The 20,188-nt window shown below is 34.6% G+C and overlaps 1 protein-coding gene and 1 long non-coding RNA gene across 3 annotated transcripts; one reads left to right on the top strand and one right to left on the bottom strand.

Annotated features, from left to right (window-relative positions):
• Positions 1 to 5,827: 5,827 nt before the first annotated feature.
• On the bottom strand, positions 5,828 to 18,917 carry LOC109339618 (bifunctional aspartokinase/homoserine dehydrogenase 2, chloroplastic-like). 2 transcript variants are annotated; one of them, XM_019577081.1, is made up of 18 exons: positions 18,690 to 18,917; positions 18,004 to 18,074; positions 17,544 to 17,918; positions 17,333 to 17,421; positions 16,762 to 17,065; positions 16,537 to 16,589; positions 16,241 to 16,455; positions 16,003 to 16,090; positions 15,803 to 15,916; positions 14,924 to 15,022; positions 14,615 to 14,809; positions 14,266 to 14,348; positions 9,912 to 10,137; positions 8,305 to 8,450; positions 7,949 to 8,084; positions 7,427 to 7,510; positions 7,242 to 7,334; positions 5,828 to 6,318 (listed from the first exon to the last, which is right to left on the bottom strand). In XM_019577081.1, the coding sequence occupies exons 1-18, from the start codon at positions 18,827 to 18,829 to the stop codon at positions 6,073 to 6,075; spliced, it is 2,757 nt and encodes a 918-aa protein (XP_019432626.1). In that variant the 5' UTR covers positions 18,830 to 18,917; the 3' UTR covers positions 5,828 to 6,072. The 2 variants fall into 2 exon arrangements, with proteins under 2 accessions (XP_019432626.1, XP_019432627.1); XM_019577082.1 differs by having other exon boundaries at positions 18,004 to 18,068; positions 18,690 to 18,915.
• LOC109339620 lies at positions 13,455 to 14,788 on the top strand. The gene is made up of 2 exons (XR_002106687.1): positions 13,455 to 13,499; positions 14,659 to 14,788. It is a non-coding gene; the product is annotated as an uncharacterized LOC109339620 (long non-coding RNA).
• Positions 18,918 to 20,188: the final 1,271 nt, after the last annotated feature.

Genomic DNA, 20,188 nt, shown 5'->3' with positions numbered 1-20,188 from the left:
ATGATTTCTTAACCTGTATGCCCTAGGATAGATTAAAATATTAAGTATTGTGGTAGTTATCCATGAAGGAACACCACTCGAGAAACTAAAACGCGTGGGGATCGAAAATAGTGGACATTTTCGATTCGGTGGCCCAAAAGAGCGAAAAAGTAGTCTAGGCTGCTGGACCCCCTCGCCTGGGCGAGGAAGGCACAATATCCATGGTCCCCAATTGTCGCCTGGGCGAGCCAGCCTTGCTTGAGCGAGGGCCAGATAGGCGTTTCGCCTGTTCTGTGAAATTCTCGTCGCTCGAGCGATAGTATCTCTCGTGGGCGAGACCTAAAGGGTGATTTTGACTAGTTTTTGGTGTACTTTTTGCTTGAGCGAGAGCCATGCATGGAATTGAGTTTGTTTTGATGAAATTATCGGTTGAGCGACAGTCTCTCGCTTGAGCGAGAGACATGCAATGTTATTTATTACTTTTGATTGGTTGATTACTTAGACAATAACCCTAGCTTGTGTGAGAAGTATATTTAATAATTGGGAGAGATCGTGGATCAAACAAAGAGCTCGTTGATTACATGATACCATGCAACGAGGTGGTATGACCATAAGAGGCTTGGCCATGTGGTCGTCCAAGGTAATTCAGTGATGGTTCATAGTGGTGGGGATGTTATTCCTCTATTACGTGATAACGTAAGATCGGGTCCCACAAGAAGCATTCCTTTGGGAGATGTCTTAGGATGGGCACATCGTTTTAAAAGAATGATTAAAAGATTTAATTGGCTTACTTCGGTTAGTGTGCATACTCATTACGAATAACGAAGTAGTGGAAAGGAAATTTACGAGAGACAAACGATCCCCATGATGTTGAGAGGGACGGCGATGGCGGTGATTCGTTAGCAAAGTCTTGAGGGAGAGTCTAGGTGAGATGAGTCCCTTGTATTCGTGGATGAGGTATTTCGTTGGATCGAACACTTCTCACAGCACAAACCAGATGATCTCTGACAATCCCTCTTTGCAATCAGGATCAATGAGAGGGATGCCCAGAAAGTGTTTGGTATGACACCATCCTGAAATGGACAATTCTTCCGAACCGATTGATCATACATCCTTGTGAGGAATAATTTTTGGTGCGTTCAAATCGACTTGTTATGGGAGCTGTACTCTTGGTTATTTCTGAATAGTTTATTGGGAAGATATTGGTGTAAGGATGGATGAAATAAGCATAACTTGCATACATTAATATCGTGGACATTGATCCACATTATCCGAGTTATAATATCATTCATCATTGTGCATTATGTCTTTGATCTATATTATGTATCCTTTCTGCATATGATATTTCGTGTAATTCCACACCGTCAATGAATTATATTCATTAGATGTCTTACTCCCTTTTATTTTCTTTTTTTTCTGATGGTCTTTGGTTCGCGTTCTCGTTCAAATGGACTGTACCGCGAGGATTCGGAGCAACTGATTCTCGATGTCCCAGGAGGGGACATGGAGCAGTGACGGACACCGATACACCTACACAGGCCCTTGTGCCTTAGAGCTGGAAATGGTTTGTGATGGCTCTACTATGTGCTTCACACTATGTGGACTTGGAGGCTTCTTTCACTTTACCTGCTCGGAGATTTGCACCTGTTGCACCATCCATTCAGTCTATGATTCCTCATGGACCCACTATTGTGGGACCATCTACTATGAGAAGGAGTTGGGATGTTGTTCTCAAGTCCCCACCATGGAGGAGAGCTGCTCGACAGACGCTGCCCGATCTTCAGGCAAATGTGGGAGTGGGAAGCAAGTCGTAGGGTTCGTCCAATGACCCGAAAGAGGAGATGGAGGTTGAAGTGGAGGAACTAGAATCTGAAGATGAGGATTATGTGGAGTTAGACTGTATAGAGGACTCCGTTGATGTGGTGGACCTCTCCTCCGATTCTGAGACGGAGGAAGACCCCAGTTGGTGTCCTAGTACACCCACTAACACCGAAGCTAATCACTAGTAGTCATTTCCATTTCTAGTTGCCCTTGAGGCGGGTATCTATGTAGGGTACTTTTGATGCTTTGAATAAATCAGTCTATTATGTATATTTCAGTTTGGACAAGGATTTATTCCGCTTTGTTTTTGTATAAACATTTTCAGTTATTTCCAATATAGAATTATTCCACGATATATTAAGTGGATTTAGGTTACCATTAGGTAATGATCATTGTCTTTTCCGCAATTTAGGTTACTTAACGTGATGTCCCGAAAAGAAACCAAATGTAAATGGAAGAGTTTTACATTACAAAAAAAATTACCCATTTTTGGGCAATATTGTTGGAGAAATTTTCGGGGCGTTATGAGAACTATGCTAAACAAGAGAAAGGTCTCTACGCATTTTTGGACCGATGTAGTGCATACTACTTGCTATGTGATTAACTGAGTACTTCTTAGGCCTACACTTTTAAAAATACCATATGAATTATTAAAAGGCCGAAAACCTAATATCTCACACCTGCACGCTTTTGGATGTAAATGTTTTATATTGAATAATGGCAAAAGACTTTTAGGAAAATTTGATTCAAAAGTTGATGAGGGAATATTTTTAGGGTACTCTGTTCATAGTAAAGCTTATCGAGTTTTTAACAAATATACAATGCATATAGAAGAGTCTGTCCATGTACATTTTGATGAATTTTCTCCAAAAGAAAAGAGGAAGGTCTTCTGTGATGATATTTCACGTGCCTTGGAGAACACATACACGAAGGACATGGAGATCGAAAAAGAGGTTCAGGATGATCAAGAAAGGAGTCTAGATCATAAAGACATGCCAAAGGTGTGGAAGACGAAGAAAGACCATCCACTTGACAAGGTTATTAGTGATATCTCAACAGGAATGGTAACTTGTAACTCTCTGTGGAACTTTTGTAATTTTATAGCCTTTGTATCTCAAGTCGAGCCTAAGACCATTGGTGAGGCCATAGAGGATGAGCATTGGGGTATAGTTATGCAAGAAGAGCTAAACCATAGCGTAATAGCATGTGGTACTTGGTCCCTAAACCTAAAGATCATCCTATAATCGGCACAAAATGGGTTTTTAGAAATAAAATGGATGAATCCAGCTTGATTATAAGAAACAAGGCATGCCTAGTGACCAAAGGGTATAATCAAGAAGAAGGCATCGGCTATGATGAAACCTACACCCCTGTTGTGAGGTTGGAGGCCGTTAGAATGCTATTGGCTTTTGAATCTATAATGAACTTTAAACTCTTTCAAATGGATGTAAAGAGTGCCTTCTTGAATGGCTATATTCAAGAAGAAATATATGTTAATAATGATCCGAATTTGAAAACTTTAAATATCCTAACCAAGTTTATAAATTCAAAAAGGCTCTATATGGTCTAAAATAAGCTCTTAGAGCTTGATACGATAGATTGAGTACTTTTCTTTTACAAAAAGCGTTTGTAAAGGGGTAGGTCGACACAACACTCTTTATATCAAAATCAGAAAATAATATATTGTTAGTACAAATTTACATTGATGATATTATATTTGGTGCTACTAACGACTTTATTTGTAAGGAATTTTATGATTTAATGAAAAGGGAATTTGAGATATCAATTATAGGAGAATTGACTTTATTCCTAGGATTACAAATAAAGCAGATGAGCAACGGGATATTTGTTCACCAAACAAAATATTGCAAGGAACATCTACAAAAATTCGAGATGGATAAGTGTAAAGAAGCAACAACACTTATTGTGTCATCTTGATATCTCGACAAGGATGAAAGGGTAAAGCTATAGAGGTAATAAAATATCGAGGAATAATTGGTTCATTGTTATAACTAACATCTAGTTGTCCTGATATTATATTTAGTCTATGTATGTGTGCAAGATATCAAGCATCACCTAAGGAATCACAATTTAGTGTTGTAAAACGTATCATGAAGTATCTAAAAAGAACATTAGCTATGGGATTATGGTATCCTAGGGATGTCTCATTATCTTTGATAGGGTACTCCGATTCCGACTTCAAGTTAATAACTCGTACTTTTAAATAGGTTAACCTAACATCTCTTTTATGCTACATTCACTCCCCCTGTTCTGTCTCCACCTTAATGTTATGGGAAAATGGATATCACCACAAGATGCATCTTTCTCATCTAGAAAATTGATATCCCCACAACTGAATGTGTAATTATGGTGTTAATGGACTTGCACTTGTACCAATAATCTGACCCAATTAATGGTATAAATAAATGCACCACCTTATTGTTAGCATTCTCTTAAGAATTATATCGAGATCTATACAAACACATTAGGTTTTGTATGGTTTGACTTGATTAACTTAAGAACCACATGATAACTCCACACCCTTGAGGTGACTTCACACTTAATATTCTCATTAACTATGATAAAAGTGAGCAAGACCCAGTCAAACTCGTTGACTTGTCTCATTACTGAACTTTACTATATTAGTATTTTTCATCTTAAATGCAATTTCAAACTCTTCAAGTTTTATATCATATTATTAAGGTTTATCGAGCTCTTAACACTCCTATTTGTTTATGCTATCTATTTTAATTTATTGTAGTAACCTCCCATTTCAAAAAAAACTATTTAAATTCGGTGTTGTTAAAAATTCATTTTTTTGATTTAATTATTATTTATACATTCAATTATATTTATAAATTTAAACTTTTAATTCCAAAAATTATACATTTGAAAGGAATTATATCTATTAATTAAAATTACATTAAAACTAACATTACAATAATTGAAAATTATACCATGAAAACATACTTGAAAGTATAAAGTGAATATTTGACCGTAGTCCTTTTCCTTGGTAGCACTAGTGAACGTGTGCTTAATGTCTTGTGTAGCACTTTGTCTCCTAAAATGTTTGAAGCTCTCATATGTTCTCAAAACTAGTTAAACTCTCTCAGCTTCATGTTTGATGTAATGATTTTGATCAATTTGACATTGTTGAGAAAATTGTTGATGGTGAGTTCACTTATTTTTTATTATTTGGTTAATTCGATTAAAAATATGCATTATATAATTTTGACTATTTTTCTGGAAGAGATGGTGGTAAGATTCTCGTGTCACAAGGATTTAAATATGAGCATCCAACCATGAATCTTGATTGATATAAAACCAATTAATTTTTAGTTTTAGTGTACTTTGTGTAAGCTCTAATTTAAGTTACATTTTTTAATTATTAGTTAGTTATTATATTCATTTTTGTATGATTTTCAGTAGGTTGTTGTCATTTCAGTTCTCATGTCCCTTTTATTATTTACAAAAACACTTCAGCTATATTCTATAATTTTCATTCACGTAATTGTGATAGTTTAGTTTGAAAGATACAATTTACAATTTGAAGTTTATATACTGATATATGTTAGATGTAAGTTTTAGTTGAATTTATATATATATATTGTGATAATTTTGATTGTGTATGTTTAAATATTTGAGGAAAAAATGTCTTTTTGTCCTTTTCCAACCTGAACTCGTCTCTATCTTGACATGTCTTATTTTGGACAAGTCTTTCACGCATCCCATCCTAATTATGTTTGGGTTCAAAATTTGAATCAATCAATATTTAGGGACGGGTGAGGGACATGCTTAACCCATCCTACGCTCATCCCTAAACTATGACTAAAATAAATTTAAAAAAAAAGTGCTTTTTATTGAAGCTATTCTCTTCTGAAGACATTTTTTCACAATAATCTATTGCACAAATGCAGTTAGAATCAAAATGATCCTTCTCCATTACCCAAATAACCTAACATAAGAGAAACATGCTTAAATTATCTCAACATAACTGGAAGAAGCAAAAACCTATATAGTAAGCAAATTGATTAAAATAGATTTTAAGAAGTGCTTTTTATTGAAGCTATTTTCTCCTGAAGGCATTTTTTACAATAAATCTATTGCATCAATGCACTTAAAATCAAAAATGATCCTTCTCCATTACTCAAATAACCTAATATAAGAGAAACATGTTACATTATTACAACATAACTAGAAGCAAAAACCTGCACCTGAAGCAAATCAAGAGAACTTGGATGTAACAAAACTTTTATGATGCCAGAATGAGATCTATGAGGGAGCACCAAGATATGAAGCAAGTCGTAAAATGTCACTAAATATTCCACCAGCTGTAACTTGAGCACCAGCACCTGGCCCTCTTACTATAAGAGGCTGTTGGTTATACCTTCTTGTTGTGAATGCAATAATGTTATCAGACCCAGATAATTGAGCAAATGGATGATCCTTCTTGTATCTTCTCAGCTCTACAAATCCTTTTTTATTAGTCACGTCCACCACTCCCACGTATCTCAACACCTTCAAAGTTCAAAATATAATAACCTCATATTTAGCATGGTGGCATACAACAATAACAATGACAACCAAGCATTTATCCCACCAGGTGGGGTCAGCTACATGGATTGGATGATATTCTATCATAAATCATGTTCATCAACAAAGCATTGATTTTGTAAGTCTTTCTTAATCATTTCTCATATGGCATAATAAAAAATATAATAATCAATGGGGTAATAGTATGTTTAGCTGTGTTACACCAACACGGGCACATATCGGGTACGTGGTACATACCGGATATGGGATTCCATATTTTTTCAAAAACTAGAGTATGGGTAACATTGCATGAATGAAGGTATACATGCTGCTATGTTGCATGATTATGGGTATGGTAATGGTAAAAATTTAGTAGTATGTGAAGACTCGGGTATCTAATTATGTGAAATGTGAATGAGAGACTAATTATGTGACTAACGAAAAAATGGGGAAAATCTGAAGTAGTTTCCAGGCCAAAAGGACACAATTTTGAAACAATTCACATAAAATGAGTACCCAGGAGTATTGGTACATGCCCGGTATGGGTATGTTACCTTCTTTGAAGTAGCCATGCAATATAAGTATTTAGCAAATGAGAAATAACTAGCCATGACAAAATATATAGGCAATGCATGCCATCATGCTACTAAGCTACCAAATAGTTTCTACCAACTGCTCAGAGTGTCTCATATTTTTCAAACATTTGGGAGGACAGTTTCAACCATGCCTTTTCCAGCATGTATTTAGCCTTAAATTTTGTATTAAATGAAATAAAAGGTCCACGTAATATGGTGTCATCAAATCAATAACACTGCCAATCCAACTTTGAAATACCATGCATGGATGTAACAGATAATTCAACTAGTCTTTTAGATGCTTTAACCAAAAAGAATGCTTAGAGTACTCACTTCCCCAGCATTCTCAGCATCATGTTGTTTCTTTCCAAACTCCTCATCAAATTTTGGTAGTTGTTGCATAAACTCCTGAGCTGATGCACAAACCTGCAAAAAAATCATCAAAACATCAATGTCAATGTCAAGTGTAATGCCAAAAACAAAAATTAAATGCATATTTAATAAAAATTGGTTCTTACTCTTAATGGTTCTGGAACAAGGCTTTCGACAGGAATATCAGACAGTTCTAGCTTTAAACCAGATTCCCTTGCAAGAATGATCACCTGTAGAACCAAGCCAGCTTTAGGATATTGATTATAAATTGCTACAATCAAAAGAGGATTACATGAAAAAGAAAACTGCTATCATGAATCTAAATCAACTGAATGCAAGCTTCAAAAATTTTAGCCAAATGGTCTAACATCCAAATATTTAAAAAAAGGAAATAAATAATGGGGGTCTTTGATTGGGTAATCGCCCAAGCATAATTGTGAAACTAACCTTAGGGTCATGGCTGGTGGCTTACCCAGAATTTGATTCCAGGATGAACCACTCATAATTTAAATCATTAAACAACAGCCTTACACATAAATCTAAAACAAAGTTACTCTTAATAGTTAATAATGAAACTCAAGAGATGTCCACAAACCTAAAGGTACTTTATTAAAGTTGACAAGAAACTTTGGTTAACAACTAAACAAGTTCAGTACAGTATATTCTACCTTTCTAGCAACATCTGTTCCGGACAGATCATCCCTTGGATCAGGCTCAGTATAACCTGCTTCCTTTGCTTCAGAAACTACCCCACTAAAAGACTGGCCATCTTTGAAGTTATTAAAGATGTAACTCAAAGTCCCACTGCAAAATCAGAAGCAATACCTTATGGTGAATTCACGGGATAAACAAAAAATGCTAATAGGCATTAAGAAACCTCGAAATAACATCCTAATTTATTTTCTCTCCAGAATGGGAAAAATGGAGGGTGGAAAAATAAGACTGAATGCAAGATTGTCACAAGTCTCAGTGTGAGACTGTCTTAATATACAAATTGTGACCACAATAACAAGTCAAAGCAAACCTGAAGATGCCTTCAATTTGCAATATTTTATCTCCGGTTTCAAGGAGACCACGTAAAGTACTGACGATGGGAAGACCAGCCCCGACAGTAGCTTCGTAGAAGTAGTGTGTGTATGATTGCCTTTGAAGAGCTCTTAACCTCAAATACTGGATGTTGAGTGAAAGAGTGACAGCCCCAAAATTAGTAATAAATATGATTAAAAGTAACCAGCAAAAGGAATAAACATATGAACTATCAGTAGCTGGTGAAGCTTATATAGTATGGAAGGCAATTTTAAAATTACAGAATATACACAAAAGGAATAACATACCTACCGTGACATTCATTTTGCTCACAGTATTACCTTCTCAAATTAATCTAAAATATGACTATTACTTTTAGATTCTAATTCTTTTCAAAATCTTACACAAAGTTCTTTAAAAAGTAATTTCTGACAAAGGAAGTGGTTTTTCTGAGAGAAAAATCCTAAACAAATGAGCCCTAACCCCTAAGTTGTGACTCCTCAACATGATATCCTGCCAGAATACTTGTGCCACTAGAAGATATGAAACAATGCAATTTACAACATTATATCTTGGTTTATCAGAGGGGATAGAAAATGGACAGCAGCCAATGGATGAAGGATATGATATACATATCAATTAAAAATGTAAAAGCTTCCTCTACCAATTTCTTCGTATTGATAAAGTAATAATTATGTGGTTTTTCTTTTCAAAAACAAATAAACCTAATTAATTTATAGGAATTTCTATATCCAGGAATACTTCACTGAAAAAATAGGTTTGGTTATCAAACATCGACAAGGCTAATTATGTAAAATAAGTCAATAACAAATAACAACCAAGGACTTTACGAAGTCAAGTAATATTGTAAACACAATAAAAAGTGTAAAAACTTCCCCTCTCACTTTCCTTATATTGATAATGTAATAATTATGTGGCTTTTCGTTTCAAAAAATGAATCAAAATTAATGTATAAGAATTTCTATATCCAGAAATACTTCATGAAAAAATAGGTTGTTAGAATATATGTAAGTATCTCAGAATATCTTGAATTATCGTATATCCAGAGGACATTTTAATATTGTGAGAATATATCATATTATCATGATTATATCTTGATTAGTTGAGAGTATCTTAGAAGATCGCTTAGAGTTAAGATTATCTTATCTTTTATAACTTGTTTCCTTATCTAATTAGGAGTCTAATGCAATAACCAATGCTTAATTCCACTAGGTGAGGTCGGCTACATGGATCAAACGGATGCCAAAATGTTTTATCGTAAATCATGTTTATGGCAAAACATTTATCTCTAAACTTGTCAATGTATGCTTCATGATATGCACAGTCAGTCCTAAGCCCATATAAAAGGTGAAGGTTATCTTAGGCAATCAAACAATCAATGTAAAACTTTGTCGAATCTCTATAATATGAATTAGGGGTCTAATATTAGTATAAAAATAGGTTAGTATTATGTCTTTTGCATCACTTCATTCTCAACTATATCAAAATAAAGTTACTATTATGACAGGATCAATTATCAAAGCTAACTGTGTAATATAAGTCAATGACAACCAAGGACAGTCTGTGTCATCAAAAGGACTTTACCTGATCAAGTGGTCCTGAATTTGCTTTCTTATTGGGAGTCACTACATGTATTCCTTTACGCAGCCAGTCATAGTAATAGCCAGCAATCACAGAATCAGCTGTGCAGTCCACTATCACAGTGTTTGGTATAAAATGATTTCCATGCAAATGTTGAGCAAATTTTCCCAAATTAGTCACTTCACTGTTTTCCTTGCGGAGTTCTCTCCACCTAGCTAAGTCAATTCCCCTGCAAGCAACAATTCCTACTAGCATATCATAATTGAACAAAAAAAAACTTAGTCAATAAAGAATAAATATAGACAAGGTCACAAGCTAACAAATAAGAAGATGCATTCTGCAGATGTAACTCAATAACCATGTATTGGCCAAAGAATTCCTCTTATCAGCAGATGAAGTTCATAAATCCAAGCCTTAAAACCAAAGTAGAAGCCTTCGAACCAAAGCACTCTTTGATTGTTAATTTCTACTGAGTACACATCGACTATGTTCTTGAGTCTTGACGGTCTAAATGAGATGTTTCAACCTATGATTACCTCGTTGAAAGTCAATCTGAGCCTCCAACAATTCATTCTCTGAAGTCATTCTCACTTATGAAGTTTGTCTTGCGAATAATTGTCACAGAACGATTTCAGATGTGCTTTCTACATATGTTGCGATAGCTCCACCATCACACCAATCTCCTCTGGTCTCGTCTTCGACTCTGTTGCATATATATATATCTGTTGTTACCGTCATATTCGCAAAATCCTTCTCATTCTGAATTTCCATCGTCATATGGTAGCTATGGTGGTTATGGTAGTCATGGCAGTTATGGTGGAGCTCATGGATGTGAGCTCATGGCGTTTTCCTCACGAAGTTCTTATTATTGAAGCTTAGCTGAAAAACAGGGGAGCATCTCTATTTATAGAGATGAAGGCTAGCTTACACAGCTGGCAGCCAGCTAACACAGTTGGCACTAACTAATTTGATAAAGCCAAGCTAACACAACTAGCATTTTAACAAAGCTATACTTAAGCCTAAGGCTCTAATACACTCTGATATGCTCCCTTGAATCCAAAGGCAGGTTGGTCAAGGAATTAAGGTCTAAGACTTTGAGTTGATTCATGAGAGTGATGAACCTTGTCAAAGATAATGGCTTGGTAAGAATATTTGCAGCCTGAAAATTGGCTAGTATATGTTCGGAAAAAAATTGGATCATGAAACTCTCTCCCGTTATGACTTTGCAGTCCAAGCAAAGCTTTCTATATGATTTCCTTATAAGAAAGAAATTGATTTGAGAAAGAGCAACTCCACTCTTATATATGACCAGATGCTCTTCTCGCTTCTTAAAACACATGTTGACTATTGTACAATCAAAAGCTAGAAGAAATCTAGGATAGTCCTACCTTCTAGATTTGCTTCACCTACGGCATAATCGCCATGAAAACCTTTGAATCTTCTAGTGTCCCGCCCTACATGTCCATTGAGATCCCCTACTAGGAAACTTTTTTCTAAAGGTATTTCCATGGACTACACCTTCCAAATCCTCCCAAATTTTACCTTGTGATGTTCCTATGCCCTACCTGGTAGGAGTGTAAGTGACTAAGTACTTCTGGATTGAAACGTGAAACCTAAGAAATTGAACCGAACCAAACCAAAAAATGTGATTCGCTTCATAGTTTTGTAGAGTTTGGAACCATGAGTAGTGAATCGAACCTTGAAACATATAAACAATTAACAATTGTGTCACTTGATGTAAAGCATAATGTTCCCCTCTCTCGTAGACTCGCATAAGCAAAAAATATCTAAAGTTTTAATAACATTTGAGTAACGACAAGTCTACAAACGAAGTATAACACAATGAGAAACCTATAGTTACATAACAAAATTTAACATGCTCCATTAAAAAAAGTGAACCGACAGACCAAATTGTTCATAGACGGTTCGGTTCCAACGATAAAAATCAACATAAACTGAACCACCCCTTTTGTTTGGTTCGGTTCATAATGTACCTAAAATTTGAACCGAACTGTTACACCCCTACTAGTTCTCAGGGTGCATAAGAATTGAACCTTAGGTGACATATGTGTATGACATTTAGGAATGACAAAAATACACGACTCGTGGGTACTTGCAAAATATACATGCAACTTGTACCCGCAATAATAGCTTACAGGTGATGACGAGTATCACGATACATGTTCATCAGGTACCCGCATATTCCTAAATCTATTTTTTTAATTAAATATTTTATATGTTCTAGTTTTTTATTACTTTCACATATATTCTATATTTTATTATTATTTCATAATGAATTTGAGTGATTGAATTATAGTGATAAATTTATCATATACACATCATTCATATGATAACTATTTTTATAAATATTGATTACTAAAAAATATATAATTATATAATTAAACTTGAAAACATGTTGGGTACCCACAAATAGTGTGAATATGAGCACGGGTAAGCACTATTTTTGCATGTCCCGTTGTCATCCGGACTACGGACATTATACATCTTCAGTGTTTGAGAAATCGCGCCCACAACATTGAGCCTAGGGTTTGTTTGCAAGTTGGGTTTTGGAGGAGAAGGAAGGGAAAAGGAAAATTTGAGAGTCATGGAATACACTTGTGGGATGGCTTTGAAGTCTTCTCTTTCTCTTTCTTTCTCTCCAAAACTTAACTTGCAAATAAATACTTTGATGTTGATTAAGAGATTCCATCAAGCAAGCAAGGTGACAAGGCTACATGACTTAGACGCTGCTCTGCGGTGTTTCATTTTTCTAGAACAAAATGATCAAATATTTTTTTGCGATATCATTGCAATTATACTTATATTGGGTAAGTATTGTTCCCATACTTCCTCTTTGGTTCTTTTCACAGGATTTTGGTATCTTTCAAGAAATTTCCTCATTTAGACTTGCACGCAAATTTGAAAGATCTTCTATATTATTATTAATGTTTGACTTCATCGGTTTTTCTTTCATGATATTACTTTCTACTTTTTCTTGCCTTCAAGTTCCAATAATCTAAACAAAGATAAAATAAATGACATGTAATAAGAAATATAATGTGTTCCAGAGAAAAGGAGAAAGTGTAAAATGAGGTCCTCTTTCTCAAATAAAGAACGCCAATTTGTGTATCATTTTAACTTGCAAATTCTTTGCATGACATCCAAAAAGAGATTTCAGTTCTGAGGGATTCGACTTACACATCACTAAGAAGCATTGATTTTGAACTGAGTATGCCCATTACACGCAAATCAATGTTAAACTCTTCTTTCAGAACAGAGGCCTGCATTGAAAGAATTGTGGCAAATTCATATGACATACACACAGATACGACTAGACAGATTACAAAATAAAGCACATTACTTCTTCATTAAAAACAAATTCTATTCTTCAAGTTTAGGTATGATTTCCTAAAAGTGCAACTAGGTAAGTTAGAAAAAAAGTAATGTAATCAACAAATTCCACATAGGAATACAAACCAACAATATAATTATACATTTAGAGCCCAAATCAAGATTAACAAATGGCAAATTATCTACAAAAATGCACCTGATCCCTTAGTTGGTCAAGTAGTGTGCTCCCAATTAATCCAGGTCCAATAATGCCCATTGCTAAGGTGGTTCTTGAGAGATAAAATCTGTCATCCGGACTACGGACATTATACATCTTCAGTGTTTGAGAAATCGCGCCCACAACATTGAGCCTAGGGTTTGTTTGCAAGTTGGGTTTTGGAGGAGAAGGAAGGGAAAAGGAAAATTTGAGAGTCATGGAATACACTTGTGGGATGGCTTTGAAGTCTTCTCTTTCTCTTTCTTTCTCTCCAAAACTTAACTTGCAAATAAATACTTTGATGTTGATTAAGAGATTCCATCAAGCAAGCAAGGTGACAAGGCTACATGACTTAGACGCTGCTCTGCGGTGTTTCATTTTTCTAGAACAAAATGATCAAATATTTTTTTGCGATATCATTGCAATTATACTTATATTGGGTAAGTATTGTTCCCATACTTCCTCTTTGGTTCTTTTCACAGGATTTTGGTATCTTTCAAGAAATTTCCTCATTTAGACTTGCACGCAAATTTGAAAGATCTTCTATATTATTATTAATGTTTGACTTCATCGGTTTTTCTTTCATGATATTACTTTCTACTTTTTCTTGCCTTCAAGTTCCAATAATCTAAACAAAGATAAAATAAATGACATGTAATAAGAAATATAATGTGTTCCAGAGAAAAGGAGAAAGTGTAAAATGAGGTCCTCTTTCTCAAATAAAGAACGCCAATTTGTGTATCATTTTAACTTGCAAATTCTTTGCATGACATCCAAAAAGAGATTTCAGTTCTGAGGGATTCGACTTACACATCACTAAGAAGCATTGATTTTGAACTGAGTATGCCCATTACACGCAAATCAATGTTAAACTCTTCTTTCAGAACAGAGGCCTGCATTGAAAGAATTGTGGCAAATTCATATGACATACACACAGATACGACTAGACAGATTACAAAATAAAGCACATTACTTCTTCATTAAAAACAAATTCTATTCTTCAAGTTTAGGTATGATTTCCTAAAAGTGCAACTAGGTAAGTTAGAAAAAAAGTAATGTAATCAACAAATTCCACATAGGAATACAAACCAACAATATAATTATACATTTAGAGCCCAAATCAAGATTAACAAATGGCAAATTATCTACAAAAATGCACCTGATCCCTTAGTTGGTCAAGTAGTGTGCTCCCAATTAATCCAGGTCCAATAATGCCCATTGCTAAGGTGGTTCTTGAGAGATAAAATCTGGAATGGACAGCCCGTAAAGCCTTTATACAATCCTCTCGCTTAACAACAACAGTAATATTGTACTCAGAACAACCTTGAGCTATGGCACGGATATTAATATTGGCCTGCTTATGAGAACAAGTTCGACCATAAACAAGTTAAAAGACAATAAAATATGCCACAAATTATAACCCTGGCAATAACTTGTCAAACCACTCAGATAAACACAATTTCCTGACCTTCGCCAATGCATTGAAAAGGGTGGCACTAACTCCAGGAGTGCTTGCCATTTTTTGGCCAACAGCAGCCAAAATGCTACAATTCGGAATAACTGCAACCTGAGAGGAGCTACATGATTTAAAATGTAATAAAAGTGGTAACAAATAGCTTACAAGCTTTAAATTTCAACACCATTCAAATACATATTCCAAAAAAAAGACAGGAGAAATGAAATTATTCAGTTCTCAAGTTTGTACTTCAAGATTATTAAGAAATAAGCACATAAATTTACAAGCTGACTATCTCATGAGGAAAAGGACGCAAGTAAGAGCATAGGCCAAGAAATTATTTGTTTATTTTGATTAAGAAGTATATAAGTTTTCCATAAAAAAAGAGCAATGCGTTCCCTAGTTAACAGTATTCATTAGAATTACATTGAGAATGTTCAACCATCCATCAATAGGTTATAAATAAAAAATATACCCAAGGTAACGCCCAAACTTTTTGCCATAAGTGGCAATGGGCATAATCCACCATTTGTCCAAGCAAGGTTCTACCTTTAACAATAGTTAATGCCCTTTCATTTTCACCTTAGGCACTTTTCAAGAAGTTCTCTTGTGCTTGACATTTTATGGAAACGTGATAAGTGGCTTAAACCTAAAATATGAATTCTATCCCTAGTCTACCCTGATTGCTAATTAAGAGGGGAGAGGAGAGAAGAAAACTTAACAACAAAGACAAATCATATCAGAGACGGGAAAACCCGACTCTTTGGTCTATATCCTCTTAAACAAATTAGGAGCATGACACACAAATGATTCACCCAGATCAGGAAGATGGAAATAAAAAAAATGTATTATGATCAATCTTCAGTCTTGAAACAGAATTGATTTTAACACCTGAGAAAGACGCCCGGCATCCAAAGCATGACGAAATCTAGATTGCAACGCCTCGGCAACAGCTTTCACTTCCTTTTCCGGCACAGCGAAGCACACAGAATGCTCACTACTAGCCTACAGAAACTCTGTTAATGACCACTTGAAAGTTTCTATGTATCAATGCGGACAAGTAGAATAGCTGAAAATGATTATAAGTGCACCTGAGATATCATGACAACATTAGCCCCAACATCTTTTACTACGCTAAAAATAGTACTAGCTGTACCTGGAACACCAGCCATACCAGTTCTGCAAAAAGTAACAAAGAAACACACATTAGACTCTACAACTTGGTAGATAAATACTGGTTACATGACATCTTGTGATAAAAAGAAATCATCAAAAAAAAAAAGAAATCCAATTATTAACGAGGCAAAGGAACTATAATTCATGACTTACCCCTCAACATTTATCAGTGCCAGGTTGTCTATGGTCGCGAACCCTTTGACATGAGTTGTCGGATTCTCCTTATCTTCATAATCGTTAATCCTAGAATCACATATCTTTGTTCCCGGTGCAGAAAGGTTGAAAATATTCCTGATCACAATGGGTATTCCATACCGCATCACAGGAATTATTGTGCGTGGGTGTAACACATTTGCACCAAAATAAGACTGCATAGCAGACAATTTGAAAGTCAATCACCTTATTTTTCATAGGCACAAAAAGCTGAGGCTTTCCAGAGTCTAACTCACCATTTCCCACGCCTCTTGATAAGATAATGTCTTCAAAATGACAGCCTCACTAACTGTAGAAGATATTGTTTATAACTCTATCAAAACTTTATCATAGGGTATTCAATCACAAGAATAAATGCATCACCACTATATCAGAAGTAAAACTATGTCTCGGTTACTAAAAATAATTCTCATAATGCACTCATTGTTCAATAAGCACATAAAATAAGAAGCAGCACAAACCTTTTCTAGGATCTGCACTATACACACCGTCAACATCTGTCCAAATTGTGACCTGACGAGCCCTAAATAGAGCACCCATAATGGCTGCCGAGAAATCACTTCCATCTCTCTTCAGCGTAGTAGGAATGTTTTGAGGTGTGCTTGCAATAAATCCAGTAGCAACAATTACCTTAGATGGATTCAAAGAGTACCATTTTTCAAGTCTTTTCTCAGACTCCAAATAATCAGGATCAACTTGATTAGAACCAGAAGGGTTCACAATAAGGACTTCCCTTGTATCCATCCATTTGCTATCAGTCCCATTCTGCAGAATAAGAAGGGAAGCACGATGTAATCATCTCAACTCAGATAAATAAAATGGCGGTCTAGGGCACGAGGCTCCCACTTAGTAGGGTCTAAGGAGGATAGATATACGCAGCCTTACCCCTGCTAGCGGATAGGCTGTTTCTAGGATTTGAACCTGTGACCTTATGGTCACTAAGCAACAATATTACCATTATGCTAAGCTCAACTGCAATTCAGATAAATAAAAAGGAAAAAAGAATCATATTTTTTAATGAAAACAACAGACCTTCTTAATAACTAAAGACAACATCTGAGCGGACCATAATTCCCCGTGTCCAACAACAAAATCTGTAAAGGATTCTGTTGCATGACCAGCTGCAAGATATTAAGGAAATTAGTCAGGACCACAGCATAATTTTTTACCTAAGAATTTATTTTTTGTGCTGAAAAAAGGAACATGAGTATCAAAAGGAAGAGAGACTTGATGTGCCTATGACCTATGTATATTGCACGGAGCATCGCTTTAAGGTTACTGATGTCTTGATGCAACAATGATAAGAAAGTAGCAAGACTATCTCCATCAAGTAGATCATGTGCAGTCAAGCTATGCTTCTCCAAAACAGCATCCAATGCAGATATGTAAGCCTCGTCCCGCGATTGAGCCTTGTTGATGAGATCATACATCATATCTGTCACCTTTGACATTGCAGAGACAACCACCAACTTCCTATCCGAATCATCGTTAATAACTATGTCAGCAACATTCTTTATCCTCTGCGAAGTTCCCACACAAGTTCCACCAAACTTGTGAATGGACCAGGATTCTCCCTTCGGAAGCTGTTTTTCCTCCACAGATACTTTCGGCGAAACATCTATCAATAAAAAAACAGAAAATTAAAAACATAACAAAGCACTAATCCTGCCTTCTTAAAAATTACAAGCACGAGTTGTATCAACCTGTCAAGGAAGCACGTATTCTAATGCTTGGTGACTCTCTTCCCCTTGGTAGAATAAGACTCTTTCTGAAACAGAAACCAGAGTATCCCCATGAATTAATAATAGATACAAAATCAGAGTGAAATTCATTTAAGAGGGGGAAAATAAACATATATAAAACAAACTACTGCTATAGAAAAGGATAAATAAACAAAAAGAAAATAGAGGACAATATACAGATACAGCATTGTATAACAACCAATGGACCCTGCATTTATGAGAAAGGCATTATTTTGCATTCATTAATGCTCAAATTCTTTTTATCAGCTCGAATCGGATAAGACCGCTCTAGTATTTAATACAACTGCATTCGGAACTCGAACTCGAAACCTCTGGTTAAGTTTGAATCAATTGATCTACTCAGTGGTTATTAGTGGTCAAATTAAGCTACTGTTCATATTTAAAAAATAAAAATAACAAAAAAAACTAAACATGATTATTATTAGCTACTACTGCTATCTTTCTTTTCCTCGTACAAATAATAAAGGAATCCTACTACACACTTCAACTTCAATAATTCAATTCTTCTACTGATAATAGCTATATTATTTAATCATTATTTTTTAATTCGAAAAAAAAAACAAGTGCGCGTAAGTAAAACACAGTGTAGAAAATGAGAAAAGAGCGATAGAGAGAGAAATACAAACCGAAGGGAATGAGAATGGTTCAGAGGAGAAAGTGAGAAAGGAGAATGGAAGATCTTGTTACGGTGTTGAAGAAAAGATTCGGGAGGGGAAATAAGAGAGGAAGAAGAAGGAGAGATTGCAGAGGAAAACGACGCCGTCATGGCTAATGCTGCAGTTCAAGAGAGAAAGGTGAGAGTTTGAGATATTGATGGACGACACGCCGAAAATGAAGGAACACGTTTGTATATTTATTTTTCTTTTATTTAACAACACTCTAGTCTAAATGTGCTGGGACAAGTGAAGGACGGAAACCAAAAGGGTTAGTATAGTGTTTTAAGGTTGGTTGGATTTCTACTTGATAAAAATTTAATTACACTTGGTAAAATTATATAAATTATTCCTCATTTTTTCTATATTTATATAAACCTTCTCTAGTTTTTATACTTTTATTACACTAACTACTCATGTTTATGTCTGAGAAATAAGTGTAATATTTTAACCAAAAAATATGATAAATGCAATTAAGTTAAACAAAACATAGTATATTGTGGTGAGAAGAAATCCAAATAATATACAAATTAATGTATCTTTATTATTTTTTGTTACAAAATGCATCAACAATTCTAAAAATATATTATTTAAATCGCTCTTATACTATATCGTAACGAACCAAAAATAATAAAGAGGTATCGACTTATATATTATTTGGACTTGTCTCCACAATATATCATGTTTTATTTAACTTAATTGCATTTATCACATTTCTTGTTCACAAAATTACACTTATTTTTTATGCAGAGATAATCAGTGTAATAAAAGTATAAAATGGAGGGATTTGTGTAGGTGTAGAAAAATGATGGGTAGTTTGTGTAATTTCACTAAAACTCGGGGGTGAGTGTAATTTACTCTTTTTATTTCTACTCGTCGTTCGGACCCCGTATTTTTTTTGAAGTAATATACATAAAACTTATGCGGATTTCTCATTTTGTACCTCTAATATCATTCTAGACATTTTTTTTATGTTATTTTTCGTTTTATTTGGGTTGAGAATGAGAGAAGATAGACATAAGAGAATGTGTGTAAGATTAATGATATATTAATATAAAAAATGAAAGCAATAAATGTAATGTTTGAAAGTTTAAAATAGTTATTAATAATACAAAAAGATAATTTTAAAAATAAAAATATGTTACGATGATGGTTATTTATTGTTTTCCCTTTATTAATACGAGTATTATAATTTATTCATTAAAGAATAAAATGCATCATATTATATTATTATTTTATGATAAAATAACTAAAAAAAAATTTATAGTCATATTATTATAAGAAATATTGCAAGATCGGGAAGAAAAACAAAATTTTGTTATTGTTATAATTATCATTATTATACCGTGCCTGTCAACCCGCTTTCCTATCGTTTGTAATGTATAGTTTGTATTTTATAAATTCAAATATAATTTTTTGCGCTAAATTTACGGTTGAATTTATTCAATTGGTCTAATATTCAATTTTTTAAA

Source organism: Lupinus angustifolius, unplaced genomic scaffold, assembly GCF_001865875.1.
Source record: "Lupinus angustifolius cultivar Tanjil unplaced genomic scaffold, LupAngTanjil_v1.0 Scaffold_85_6, whole genome shotgun sequence".
In the NCBI taxonomy this organism is placed as follows: Eukaryota; Viridiplantae; Streptophyta; class Magnoliopsida; order Fabales; family Fabaceae; genus Lupinus; species Lupinus angustifolius.
The sequence above is the reverse complement of the archived record's forward strand: the minus strand, read 5'-3'. Positions and strand labels throughout refer to the sequence as shown.